At 44.9% G+C, this 14,200-nt stretch overlaps 1 protein-coding gene across 1 annotated transcript; it reads right to left on the reverse strand.

The window, feature by feature from the left end:
- Window positions 1–1,512: 1,512 nt before the first annotated feature.
- Window positions 1,513–14,029, reverse strand: LOC121295461 (E3 ubiquitin-protein ligase rnf213-beta-like). Its single transcript, XM_041220096.1, has 29 exons — window positions 13,958–14,029; window positions 13,664–13,851; window positions 13,300–13,420; window positions 13,117–13,217; window positions 12,845–13,027; window positions 12,366–12,511; window positions 12,129–12,228; window positions 11,810–11,921; window positions 11,202–11,406; window positions 10,821–11,014; window positions 10,586–10,708; window positions 10,356–10,460; window positions 10,021–10,272; window positions 9,155–9,233; window positions 9,021–9,055; window positions 8,407–8,504; window positions 8,047–8,203; window positions 7,604–7,769; window positions 6,929–7,023; window positions 6,415–6,663; window positions 5,967–6,099; window positions 5,395–5,478; window positions 5,131–5,311; window positions 4,595–4,787; window positions 4,328–4,405; window positions 3,884–4,081; window positions 3,244–3,333; window positions 2,557–2,735; window positions 1,513–1,907 (listed from the first exon to the last, which is right to left on the reverse strand). Exons 1-29 carry the CDS (start codon window positions 14,027–14,029, stop codon window positions 1,772–1,774), a joined length of 4,053 nt encoding a protein of 1,350 aa, XP_041076030.1. The 3' UTR covers window positions 1,513–1,771.
- Between the last annotated feature and the right edge of the window lie 171 nt (window positions 14,030–14,200).

Raw genomic sequence — 14,200 nt, forward strand, 5'->3', positions numbered from 1 at the left:
CGGCGCTGGAGAAATACACGTTAACACAAGATTTATATCCTAAAATAATTAAAAATGTGTTTCAGTATACATTCACTACGCTAGTTAAGTATAAGGTCTACCCCTGTGTCAATATCTCATTTCAGCCAGATGTTTTATTATAGGCACAAAACCATCTGTCAACTGGTGAACAATGAATTATACACGAGGACTTGACTCCGCCCCACCCGAAGCACCATCAATCAGTACATTTTGGCTGGACATCTGAAGACAGTTTTGCCTTAACTTAAATAAGTATTTGATAGTGACAGCACTATATACTGTTAATTGCATAATATATGCATTTAAAAAAAAATGGTAGTGCTTGCTGGTAATTCTGAAGACATGCATTATGTAGACTCCCGTTTCAGTAGTTTTTTTTTTTTTTTTTTTTAATGAGCGATGGCAACTCAAAGAGGTATAAATATAAATACACTGAGCATTGCAAGCCCCAGAGCCAGTGTGGATTTCTCTCAGGGCTCTATAAAGAAATGTGTTGGTTCTTGCTTCTCTTTCTACAGGACTGTATTCTTCAGCAGGTATTCTGATCAAAGCAGATCTCAGTAGCTATGCAGTCTGTACATATTGATATAGGGCATAATGTTGACAATATATAAACAGATGTGTGCTGCTACCTTACATATTGAGTTGATTACGGATTAATATGCCAGTACATTGTCTTTTAACATAACTTGGGTTTTTCTACGAGAGTACAATACTAAATACCGGTGTTTATGTCTGCACTTGTAAAAAAAAAAAAAAAAAAAAAAAAAAAAAAAAAAACAACTGCAGATCATATTTTTGTATTGATTTTTTTTTTTTTTTTATCATTACAATTATTAGCCAAGGAATGTATTGATTCTGTGTATGATTATTTAAAAAAAAGTCCATAAAACTCTGAAAACAAATAAGGCTGCTACAGAGCTTCTAACATAAGCCACTGTGTTTCTACTGAATATTAAAACCACACTTCACTTGGCTTAACAGTGCAAATAATAGAAAAAAATCCAAAACTTCACTGATTTGAAAACATTTTTTTTTAACCTTTTAAAATAAAATAAACTGGACCCCCCCAGCAATTTACAAACAAGTTCCCAACAGCCCACAACATAAATATAACTCAGGATCATTATTATCTACAGTGCTAGTCCTGATCAATCAATTCCAAATACAGTTCCAAGCTTGTATATACATCCATCCATTATCTGTTACTGCTTAATCCTATAGAGGGGCATGGTGAGCCAGACCCTAATAGAGCGCAAGGCAGGACTACACCCTGGACGAGATGCCAGTCCATTTCAGGGCAACTAAGGGGTAATTTAGAGAGGCCAATCCACCTAGTCAGCATGTCTTTGGACTGTGGGATTGGAGGAAACCCACGTGACCACGGGGAGAACATGCAAACTCCACACAGAGAAGCCGGAATCAGGGCTAACCACCCCACCACCCAAGTTTGATTCATATATACATATACATACATTTCTGGATGTACAGTAATTGTTTGGAGTTACTTTATTGTTGTACTGTTATTGTATTGAGTATGGTCCACTTAGGTCTCTCTTTGTATTAGTGCTTTCACAATTGAGATGTACATGTGCTGGCCTTGCAAGAACAAAGTGAATAAACTAAACAAAATTAAACCAAGAAAAAAAAACAATTTTTTAGGTAGAAATAAGTTCATGGGGGCGCTTTATCTGCTGTTGCAGACTGAGCTGCTTCCCAGACAGGACGGCAGTGCGGTGCTCCGGGTCAGTCACCTCCTGAACTCCACCGCCAGGCGCCAGCTTTCCGCCCCCTTCTTCAGGGTGATGGCATCAGACAGGCACTCCAGCCTCGGGAGAGTGAGGGAGCCTTTCTCTTCGAGGTGAACCTCCAGGGTGGACTTCAAACTGAAACATTCAGAGCAAGAATGACATGTTGTGAAACCTTTTCTCTTTATTGCAGAGCTTCTAACACAGATGGAAAGAAACTGTTACTAAAAGAAACTGCTCAGTAGAAAGCCAACACAAAAGCAATTATTTACAAGTTTGTTTTTTACAAGCCACATATTTTTGTGCAGGTTTTCTTTTATTGTATAAATCTGTCAATAGCTACACTGGTATTTCTTTTTGTGAAAGTCACCTGTAAAAACATATGCAAACGTGCATATTTCAGTCCTGCCAAACTTTCTTAAAAACTAAGGGTGTCACTGGCATACTGGTTTTGGCCCTTATAACAGTTTGCCGCTATATTTTTTTATGGTATATGTGCAGTTTTACACTTTTCCCATGGTTACACAATGCATTTACCATAGTTTATCCTGGTTTGTCATGATTATTATCATGCTTCGCTAGCCTTTGCTGGTCTTTACCATGCCTTCACTGTGCCTTGCCTTTATGCTTTTACTATGATACACTTTTATAAGTATAGCTACAGTTGTATTTTCCAAGTGGGTTTGCACTGCAGGAAAAGTTTGGTTCGATCTTATTTGATCCAAGCCAGTACTGTATTGTCCTGAGAAATGCTTTTTCATGAAGCTGCTTCAGCGAAGCCTCTTACTCCCAGTGTGCATGGTAGTTGTTCTCAGAGATGAAGTTGTTGGTCTTCAGCAGCAGGATCTCGTGGAGCTCCCAGCAGAAGGTGTTGATATCGGTGACGGCCAGGAACCCGTGCAGCTCCTTTTTCTCAACCTCCGATAGACCCTCCCTGTACAGGTCAGGGAGCCTCTCAAAGGGGTCCTGAAACCAGGGGAGTGAACAGGTTAGAGGTGCCACTTTTAAACATCAACACCCTTCAGTTTTGTTTACTATAATGGTTCACTAAACTAAATGTATAAATAATTACATTCATTCAGTACATTCAGTTACTGTTATCATACATGTGCAGTTTACTTTGGTACATTCTGTATTGCTTGTGTAACAGGGTGGAGGCTAGGTGCAAACCGGCGATCCTGCTCACTGCAATCGAGCATCTTAACCACAATGCAAAAGAGCCGGGCTTGTCTGCTTTCATGGTTTAAGATCTTTTAGCCTCACCTCGGACAGAATCCGTAACAGCACTGTATCCCACAACACTGCCCTTGCACCTACTAAATGATTTAGACATTATGAAATCTCAAGGATCAATAGTTTTATTATCCCTTGAACCCTTGCCCTCCTCCCTAGCCTTCAGTGCTGTTGTCCAGTTTTCATACTGGAATATGCAAGGCACGGAATTTGCTATATGGCAAAAGCTTTCAGTAATCACCTTTCCTTTCCTCAGCATAAGCTCTGACTTCCAAGAGGTGAGCAGCTGCCAGACTGATGTGCTGTGCTCCAGCCTGCACTCATTCAGAGCCTGGGAACAAAGAGCTGTGAATAAACACTGTCCTGTCTTCAGAATCATTGCACATCGATTGAGAGGGAGCTGGAGGCTGTGTTACATTATAGAGGAGTACAGATTGAAGGAGAGTTGGAGGCTGTGTTACACTATAGAGGGGTACAGGTTGAGGGAGAGTTGGGGGCTCTGTTACAGTATAGTGGGGTACAGGTTGAGGGAGAGTCGGGGGCTCTGTTACAGTATAGTGGGGTACAGATTGAGGGAGAGTCGGGGGCTCTGTTACAGTATAGTGGGGTACAGATTGAGGGAGAGTCGGGGGCTCTGTTACAGTATAGTGGGGTACAGATTGAGGGAGAGTCGGGGGCTGTGTTACAGTATAGAGGGGTACAGATTGAGGGAGAGTCGGGGGCTCTGTTACAGTATAGTGGGGTACAGATTGAGGGAGAGTCGGGGGCTCTGTTACAGTATAGTGGGGTACAGATTGAGGGAGAGTCGGGGGCTCTGTTACAGTAGGGGCAGATGTTACAGCGAGTTATAGTATAGGACACAGACTCAAGGGGGTAAGCACCTTGCCCACAGCACTGGAGATCTGCTTGCCCATCCTCAGAGTGTCCTTGAGGTAGGTTAGGAGCTCTCCCTTGGGATCCCCGCCGGTTTTGCCCAGGAATCGCAGGCCGGTCTCAACGATGCGCACTGCATCACACACGTCGCTGTAGGAGCGGAGCACTGTCGACACCGCAGCGCTGTCAGAGCCCTTCAGGGCTTCCTGCAAACACAACACAGGCAGCCTTTACCAACATGATACAGTACAATACAACTGGACTGCTAAAGGGTCTATTAGCATGTTGCTTGTCACGGTAAAACGCATGATAAACAACGCTAAAAGCAATAGTACACAATGTCTACACATAGGACTATTATACTGTTTATTGCAGTAACTCTTCCCTGCCACCTGGTGGAAAAGAAGTGCTAACAAAAACAAAATTGTTCTAAAGAAAAAAAAAAACCTTACCTGTTCAATCTTGGATCTGACCTCTGTTAGGATCAGTGAGAAGTCCTGCTGCTGTCGGTACAGGTATTTAGACGTGCCCTGTCCCAGAAAGAAAAATAACTATATAAATATAAATCTAAATTCCAGGGGACACATCACGAGTACTGGGTCTGTCAAACTATAAAGCGTATCCAGTAAAACAAAGAAACTACAAGTTTTTATGTAGACAAATGCCATTTTTTGCATCACTAAAGATATTCCGATTTTAACAGCAGACAGTCCCCTTACCGCGCTGATCACTGGCTTGCCCTGCAGGTAGCGGCGCTTGAGGTCCCTCTCAATGGCTGGCATGTCGTAGTGGCTCACGGTCTCCTTGCCCTTCTCCAGGGTGTACTGACAGTGGGAGAGGATCAGCGGCAGGAGATCCCGCTCCGGGTCACACAGGGTCAGCTGACTCTCAGACACCCCCTCCAGGGGCACACTGTACCGAACAGGCATGGGGGATGCTTTTTAGTATTGTCGGTCATGACAAGCATAGCACAAGCACGTATGGTAAAGCACTTATAGCTAAATCATACACAAGTGCAAAAACAGTCTGCAAATATACCATGTTTTCTTGGAAATGAGTCTCACAGGCACTTGAGGAGACAATGGTCACGTATAGTTTTCCAGGGAAAAATATTTTAGATCAGTACCTTTTTAGTACAATGCAATGGCTGATATGTAATTACAGTATACACTTTTCCACTGTACTTTGCTATGCCAAGTGTTACTAAATATAATATAGTCCCAATACTGCATGCAGACCACACTCCCATCCTCACCTGTCATCTTCCTTGGCCTGGTGGTTGGCCTTTCTCACCAGGCTGTTGTGGGTCTCAGTTAGGAACTCGATGAGCGTGCTCAAGCAGGAGCCTGGGCCTCTCCTTTGCAGGGACAGGAATGCAGACGAGCTCTCCACAGTCAGGTCTGCTTCACTCAGCCCCTGGGGGTCCTCCGTACCATCTGCAGAGAGGAAAGGTGAGTGAGAAGAGAAGACACAGAGATGCCACACACACTGATACGCATGCACTGGGCGCTGTACTCACGGCTGCTGGCCAGCTCAGTCCTCAGCAGGTTCCAGAGCTTCATGAAGACTTTCACTCTCCTCCTGAGCACCTCCTTCTGGTAACCTGCAGGAGGAGACAAACTAGAGTTAAACAACTGGGAGAAAAACCTGATCGTTTTACTGTGTACCGGTGTTTGTGTGAACTTACCCGACGCTCCCTATGTGGCACAGATTAGTGCATTAACCCACTGTGCTTCCCAGCCCCCATATATATATATATATATATATATATATATATATATTATATATAATATATATATATAAATAAATTACACATTTTGTGAAGTTCTTTTTTCTTTGTGACAAAACTGATTCCACTTTCTTTGGCATTCTTTTATTCTATGGAATAACTCATCAAGTATTCCTGCAAAGCAGTCCCCTGGATACAGCATTCAGCTGCTCAGCAAAAGGCTTCAATGCTTTGAAAAAGCAGGTCAGTATGTGAAATAACGCTGACAATCAAAACCCTATTCAGTAGCAACATTGCCTCCTGCAGCTCAAGTAGCCCTGATGGATTAAATGCATGAATCAATAATGAAGTGAAGCTCTGACCTGCTGGCAGCTTCTGCAGGAGCTGGCCGATGGTCTGTGACCCCACGTCCGTAACGAGAGGAAAGGTTCTCAGCAGGTCCGTCTGCAGCGCGGCCAGGTCTGGGAGGTGCTTCAGCAGCCGGAGAACACGCTCCTGAAATGTGAAACAAGGGATGAGCAGAAAAGCAGGATAAAGCAAAGTAGTATGGGGTCTGTGATGCTTAGATAGCTTCTTGATATTCCTTCACAACAGGGAGAAATCGGATGGACTTTAAACATGCTACCTTCCAGGAACAGCCTATTAAAAAGCATATCCAAGCATGGTTTTGGGAAAGGATGCAAGGATATATTGATAAAGTTCCATAAAGGCACATTTGTCTATACAGGATGGAGCTGAGCTACAGAGAATAATACATGAAAAAAGCACATTGCTGGGCTGCCAGAGTAACAAATCAAAGCAGCACAACACCTTCTTTAGAAAGAGCCACAGAACTGGGCTGTCCTCCTGTCCTTTGTCCTGCTCCAGGATCTGAGTGAAGCGCTCGATGGTCACTCTCTCAGGACAGCTCCAGAAGGTTGAGTGGTCAGTGGCCTCCTGGGTGGGGAGATCCAGGATAGACGTGGGATCTCCATAAAGGACCTTCATCAGGGGACTCCCACTGAGCCGGTCATCAGTACTGATCACCTTCTGGGCTTGCCTGAGATTCCTCTCCAGAGCCTGCAGGGGATTTATATTAAATATGTTGTGAGAGACGAGCAGAATGTTTGACAAAACTGGAAACAACATCAAGCTATTCACAAACGATTTAAATTGGTTTCCAGGGTTTCTAGCCTCTGTCAGTCCAGACAAGGTAGGCACATACACTGGGTGTCACAAATGAATTATTTTTGAATGGCGTTATGTCATTGTTTTGCAGGTTGCATCATCAAAGTTCTTGTGGTTCAGAAATCCATGCCAGTGAGTGTTTGTGCTTCCAGCTCACCTGTAACGCTGGAGTGATGACTTTATCGCAGACCAGCTTCTCCCAATCCTGCCGGGCACGCTTGGAGGACAGAGCTCCTTCCCCGCACTGTGAGTCTGTGAGTGACATGGCGAGGTCAAAACAGCACACAAACCACACTGCAGCAGTGGCGTAGTCTAGCCGGAATATAGGCAAGCTAAGTCACATGACTCTTATCTCCCGCACAGCTGTCTGATTCAGCCATTAGTCCTCTTGATGCAATGAAAAAAGCATTAGGACGTTCTATCACAAATTACTTCTTTAAGAAGAAATGCTGATGAAGATAACAGCAACTGTGGACACAAACACAGATGAAGCTCCTTCTGGAATGACATCCAGTGAACCTCGAAGATAACTCCACTCAGCTTTGCCTAAACGTGGCTCGGACATCATTGTTCTGCCACTGACCCACAGTTTAAAAGCATTCTGAGAAGACGGAGAAAGACACTTTGTGGAAATACTTGTATAAATTAAAAAAGTGCCTGACCTATTATATGTGTCATTAGAAGTTCAGTATGCAAATAAAAGTTAGGACTACACCAATGCACTGCAGCCCAGTGAACCAGCCTATCTTCCATCCTGCATCTAACCACTGAGCTCCTCACCCCACTCCCTTCCACAGTGTGGATACTGGACTAACTCTGCCTCCAGGGATACCTGCGGTGCTACTCAGGAAGGCGTGGATAACCAGATGGACGCAGACGGCTGTATCGTCCATGTTCCTTCCTAGTGACCTTCCAAGTGCCTCCATGTCACTTTCAATGTGTCTCCACAGGAACTGCTCCACGTTTCCCACGGCTGGAGAAATCATAGCAGAGATCTCCTGTGTGGAAACAGTACAGTCTATCAACACTGTGCAGAGAATCTGCTGGTAACAGACATCTGCACTGACTGAGTGCACAAACAAAAGCCCGGCACAGCACCGGAACTGCATTTTGTAGAGAAATGTTATCTGCAGGGTTGGGGTGGGGGGGCAGGCTTATTCACTTTTTATGCCTTTTACCTTTGCAGGCTAGGGTCACAAGGAAATTAGTTTGGTGGCATATAGCCAGTCCCAGAGATCCATTCATTCATTGATGGAGCTACACTGGTACTCTTACCCTCTTGTGCCGAAATGCTCCCAGCAGCATGGCGACGTGGGTGCAGAGTCTCAGCAGGGAGAAAGCAGCTGGAGACATCTGCCTGTCAGAAGCCACGATGGCACCCCTCTGAGCTGCCCCTAAAATATGACCAGTCCTGGTCTGATCCACAGGCATGCTGAACCAGAGGAAGGGGGAAGACTTAATATTAATACGCAATAGAAATTAATATTAATAGAAACAAAAAAACATACGTTCCATCGTGTTGCTTGCAAGAGATACAGAGTGGTCTGGCATTATAGACCAAACACGTTTCGTAATGCATATTCTCTCCATGTTGGGCAATACTGCTGAAATGCTGTGTTGCCATAAATGCATTACCCGCTTGCTTTAGTGAAACCAGAAATAGCATTGTGATGGATGCCCCCAATTAGTTCCCTGCAGTCTGGGCAATGAGATATGACCATAGGTTTTCCACACTGAAAAAAAAAAGATGCACAGCCAAATTGAAGTCATTAATTTGAATAGGATTTCCAAAATACTGTATATTTAATGACAGAGTGAATTAACAACATAGCTTCATGGCATCAAAACGTTATTGTAGACGAGGGGCGGCCAACCCTGGTCCTGGAGAGCCACAACCCTGCAGGTTTTCTGGGTCTCTTTAAATCATCAATGTCTGAAGGTGTGAACATTTTATAAGTATTGTCCAATTAAGAAAATAATTGGTTTAATTAGGTAACTGAGAACTCAGGAGGAAACAAAACCAGAAGACCCTGCCGTCTCTCCAGGACCAGGGTTGGCCACCCCTGTTCTAGGTGTTTTTGTGGGTAACTGTTTTTGTGTTAAAGTTGTCCCAGAATGTTACCATAAGATTTAATCTGTATCAACAGTGTTACATGTACTGCCTACTACCATTTGTTGTGTTTAGTCAATAATTTTTCCCACACTATAAACATTTATTTATTATAAAACACAAGTATGATTCATCTTACCTCTCCAACAAAACAAGTATGGCCATTGATACAAGCTGGAAGGAAAATAAATCAGGTCTCAGTATCTTACAGTGCGATCATTCATATTACTTACTGTGCTATTGTCATGTCACCAAAAACATTACGCTACTTACAGTACCAGGCGCCCTTCTCTTTAACCCACAGGTGCGCCTCACTGGTCTTGTCTTCAGGCATGGTGGGGAGGAACATGTTCTGGGGAAACACACGGCACTGTTACACTTACAGTCAGTTTGGGAGAGCGGGAATTACAAGCAGCAGTGACAATATAATGGCAGTGCTGTGGCAATGATAAAGGTAGCAAAAATGTGATGATCCATTAGTGGAATGGTACCACAGTGAGAACCACATGTTTTAATTTTGACTAGGGTGACCAGGCATTTCGGGTTGACCAGGACCGTCCCCCCTTCCCATCGAATGTCCCGGGGTGTCCCGACGTTTTTCCCGGTTTGCAACAGAAACAGATATTAATCTTTGCGTTAACCCTTTCAGTCCTGAATTATTTTTGTCGAGGTGAAGAATAAACTGCTTTGTTGAATATATAGGAGAACCGGACAAAACATTTGACATATATTTTTTGTGATTTCTGACAGAATATGTGAACACTACGCTGCTAAGATAAGCAGGACTCAAAGGATTAATTATGCAATTATATTAATGATTCCAGAATAACATGTTTCCTATAGGTCACTATACTACATTAAAAGTGTGCACAATTCCAGAAATTAACAGTACAAATAGCAATACCTATGGTTAAAACAGGTAACTAAATATGGCCACGAACTGGGAAGGGGCAGTGGCTGTGCGGCAGTCAGTTTGTTGTTTAGTATAATGTAAAAACACTAATAGTGCTAAAAGAAATATATTCAAATAAGACTAATACTTAAATAAAAATAAATACATTTACCATGAAAGCTTATCGGTACAAGTGTTCTATTGTATCGGGCTACTGTGCAATTTTTATAGTCACAAAACTCCTCACCGTCATTGTCTCAGGTCGAGTTGCTATTTGTTGCAGTGGAGACAGTAGCCCGGTCCCAGACAGAAACACTGCCCCTGCATGGACAATAATCTCCAGCAGGGTGTGCTGCTGAGCAGACAACTCCGGCACCACGCAACAGGACGACCCCGCCCCTCCCAGCTGATTGGCCACCAGGGCGGAGCAAAAATCTCTCTGTTCCTGAGAACAAAATCTGGGGCTGCCTCTTATAAACTCCTGCAGTGGCTGTGTCTCCTGGAAAAGCAGAGCATCTCATTTTATTTCAGACACAGTCAGTGATGAATTATTTCCCTTTCAAGCTGTGCGGCTACTCTTACCTGTGGTCCTGGGTGTTGCTGGGGATCCTGATGTGCAAACAGGCAAGTGACCTGACGAAACAGGGCAAGGCTGAGGAGTACACAAGCGGTACTGGGGGAGCCCTCCTGGAACAAGAGTGAAGCGGGGAGTGAGAAATGAGGTCTGATACACAAGAACTCCCGGTAAAGCATTGCGAGTACATTGCCATTGTGAAACTGCAGCAGATAACACACCCACAAACCCCCTGTACCTGAATGCCTTTCGTGATGTGCTCTGTCTGCCGGGTAAGGAGTGCCACGAATACGGCGTGCCGCAGGTCTTTGTAGCGAGAGCCAACACACAGAAAGCGGTCCACCTGCGTTGGGGTTTTACTCTAGAAAACAAAAAAGATATTAAAAAATAACATAACCCTGCAACAACCTATACGGCACATAATCAAACACAGATCTGAGGTGAGGTGCGACGGCTCCACTACAGGGCGTTACCTGGATCTGAATGAGCTTTGGAGGGAATGCCCAGTGCTGCTTCTTCAACAGGGCCAGGAGGCAGTCCATCCCAAACTGCCTAGCCAGAGCCCTCATCAGGTAGATGCGGTGCCAGTCATTCCCAGAGTACTCAAACACTGCCTTCACCTGCTCCAGGTACCCCTCCCTCACCACTCGACTGGGGGAGGCACACTCTGTTAGGGGACAGAAGGAATATCTAAACCCTGAACACAAACACCCCCATTCCAAGTTAACAGCTAAGGTGCTAGTAGAACAGTTCCTAACTCAAACTAAACAGAACTGAATTGTAAAAGGCATTCTCGGTTACTAAGGTGCTGGGGCTCCAGGTTTTAACACAGCAAGTCATAATAAAAATGTCACCTGTGCCAGAGAGGGCCTGGTGCAGTAAGCTGGCCGCAGTTCCCAGGCAGACTCGCAGCCGCGCCACGCTCTGCAAGAACTCGACAGGATCCTCCTGGCACTTGGGGGTCTGTTTGCGGGCGACCCTGCTCAGGAAACGAGCGTCGTCCTGCAGCCGATCCTGCCCGAGCTCCGAGCCCTGCTGACCGGGGCTGCACAGAGCATCCTGAAACACAGTGAACCTCCTGCATAACCAGCCTTCAAAACCAAAACCAGAATCACCTACTGATTTCATTAGAGAACAGAAATCATCATTAATGAAGAGATTAGTGTACGAGGAGCTGGACATTTTGAATTCCAGTACAAAACGAGGCTTGCTGACACCTTAAAACATAAATCTAGACATTTTTGCTTTTTACTTTGCTCTCTTCTGCGGTAGTCTCCACAGTTGCCGTAGTGAAGGAATGTTTTTTTTCCCCAGCTTAAACTAGTTCCCTTTCCTCCACTACAGAAATCAATGGCTGTATCGTATCTTGACATATCTTATGGCAACTGAGCAATCTGATTGGTTGTAAAGGTGGTGGCGGTGTACAATCAAAGATTAACAGTAACACAACCCGCCCAGTTACCTGGAAGCAGTTGACAAACAGCAAGTAGAGCTCCGTTCGATCCTCCTGGTCCAGAACATTCTGCTCCAGGTCCTGCAGGTAGCGCTGCATGTGGGTCTTCACCTGGTCCAAACTGAAGCACAGCCCTCATCAGAACCTTCTACTAGCGAGCAATACCCTGTCCACTGCACTGCGGGACACTGGCTATACTGACTGTATGGTAGACGGTCTGTGAGGTGCACTGTCACTGCACTCCATCTGGCATCTCAACGATACACTGGTACAGTAGATACACTATCACAGCAGTACTCTTCACTGCACTGTGCTATCTCTGTGGTACCTGTAATGCAGCAGTAGTTTTGGCAGCACAGAGCGGATCACTGGGTTACGATCCACACACTCCAGGAAAGGGGTGAGCTCTCGGGTCTGGAAAACATCACCTTCAGGGAAGCACAAATCACTTCAGTTATACAATCCCCTAGAGCCCCACGACAAGACCCACTTTCTTTACGAAGGCGGCAGTCCCACGCACAGGGACAGAATTTAGTACCTCCCTCTCCCCTCTCTTTCCTCTCACCTTGAGCAGAGATGAGGAGTGAAAAGAGAAGCTTCACCACCCCCTCGCCTGGGGTCTCGCCCTCGGACAGACAGAATCGAGACACCACCTCCAGGAAGAAGGAGTTGCATCGCTGTCGCATCTCCCCGTGCTGACGCAGGCCCTCCCTACCAGGGAGACAACGGGGAGGAGGTTAGACAAGTAAATGACTCCCAAAAACACATTTCTAACTGCTGACAGCTACAATATACCTTTAATGCATAATTCTAGATACAGCTGCCCTGTAAACTCATCTTGTAATTCACAGGCTCTGAATAGCACTATACAATACATGCAATTGTTAATTGCCACAATAGTTTATTTCACTAAGGCAAACTTCAAACTGAGAATTAACTGGGTGATGACGATGTATTATGTATGCATATTAAGGACAACACAGTGTTATAGGGTTTCTAGATAGTAAGAACAGCAGGTGTCTGAAAAGCAGCATTCCCACTTACTCCAGCTGGGGAGAGACTACAGGACGGTGGTTAGGAGGTACATCCGTCTTGCATTCAGGGCAGTAAGCTCTGCCATGGGACAACCACCTGCTGAGGCAGGGAAGACAGAAAACGTGCTCGCAAGGGAGGCTGGAGGGCTGTCCGAGAGGATTGAGGCACACCGAACAATTTTTAATACTGAATCTGTAATGCAAACCAGAGAATAATTAATCACAAACTACGCAAGTCAATGCTGGTGAATAAGTTAAGCCAGCGCTGTTCAGGAAAATCACCTGAAGTAGAGGTGGCTTGATTCCTTGTTGCAGGAGTGGAGGACTCTCATCACACCCTTCAGAGCTTCCTTCCTTCTCATGTCTGGGGAGGTGCGCACAAACTGGGACAGGGGAAGAACGGTTTAAACAGACACAGACAGCCACAAACGTGCAGTGGCGTTTTACTGAAAACACAGCACTCACCCTGTTCAGCAGTGCACAATGTTTTACTGCCAGCTCCGCAAGGGAAGGGTCTGTCTCTGCCACACTCAACACCACCTGCTCGATGAAGGCAGACACTACCAGGACACCTTGCCAGCAGGACCTGTGGAGGGAGAAGGGCACAGGGCTAGCCAGTAAACAGCTAGACAGAATGAAACACTTCCATCTGGGTCTTCATTGATTAATCAAAGCTTGTGAACAATCGATTGATCGATATTCACATATGCAGTATTTTAGAAGATACAATATCGAATTGTGATACTAGTCAAGAATGGAAATGCGCTGTATGTACTTTCTAGTACTGTCGATTATGGGAGCCCAGTATGTATAGAAGTGTCAGTCCTACCTGCTGGTGTCCAGCTGGCGTTGGCAGCCTGTGCTACACAGTTCTCTGTACTCCTTCCCAAAGGTCTGCTCCATGCAGGGGTGTAACAGCTCCACTTTCTGAAGGAAGCGCCGGCAGTCCAGGACGCTCTCAATAGCAGAGTTCTCAATCACTTCAACACACACGCCCACAGCCAGCACGTCCGCATTCTGAGTACAAGAACAGGTACTGCATCAACAATAACAGTCCGACAGGAGTCAGTGGAGGTCTTATCACTAGGTCAGGATACATCTTAAGACTCCCACTGTGTTCTACCTTGTAGTAGTGTGAGCTAAACTGGACACACCTGAGCAGAATTAAACACCAGGCAGCTGTTGTATAGGCCATGGAACTTACAATTAAATCTCACAGGACCTGGAATGGGAAATAACGCTTTGCAACTTGAGTTTTAAATGAGTTTTTGGAAAGAAGATTTAATAAGTGGGTTCCAATATATTTATATATTTCAGAGTGGCTGACATATATTTATTATAAGCACCAAATAATTTTCTAGTCTCT

Source organism: Polyodon spathula, chromosome 20, assembly GCF_017654505.1.
Source record: "Polyodon spathula isolate WHYD16114869_AA chromosome 20, ASM1765450v1, whole genome shotgun sequence".
In the NCBI taxonomy this organism is placed as follows: domain Eukaryota; kingdom Metazoa; phylum Chordata; class Actinopteri; order Acipenseriformes; family Polyodontidae; genus Polyodon; species Polyodon spathula.

Excerpts from the sequence above, each read along its gene's own strand:
- LOC121295461 (XM_041220096.1), bottom strand. The coding sequence starts at position 14,029 with ATGGCCTATACAACAGCTGCCTGGTGTTTAATTCTGCTCAGGTGTGTC. Across the intron at positions 13,852-13,957 it reads TTAGCTCACACTACTACAAG|AATGCGGACGTGCTGGCTGT; the intron begins GTAGAACACAGT and ends TCTTGTACTCAG. Across the intron at positions 4,406-4,594 it reads GCAAGCCAGTGATCAGCGCG|GGCACGTCTAAATACCTGTA; the intron begins GTAAGGGGACTG and ends TTTCTGGGACAG.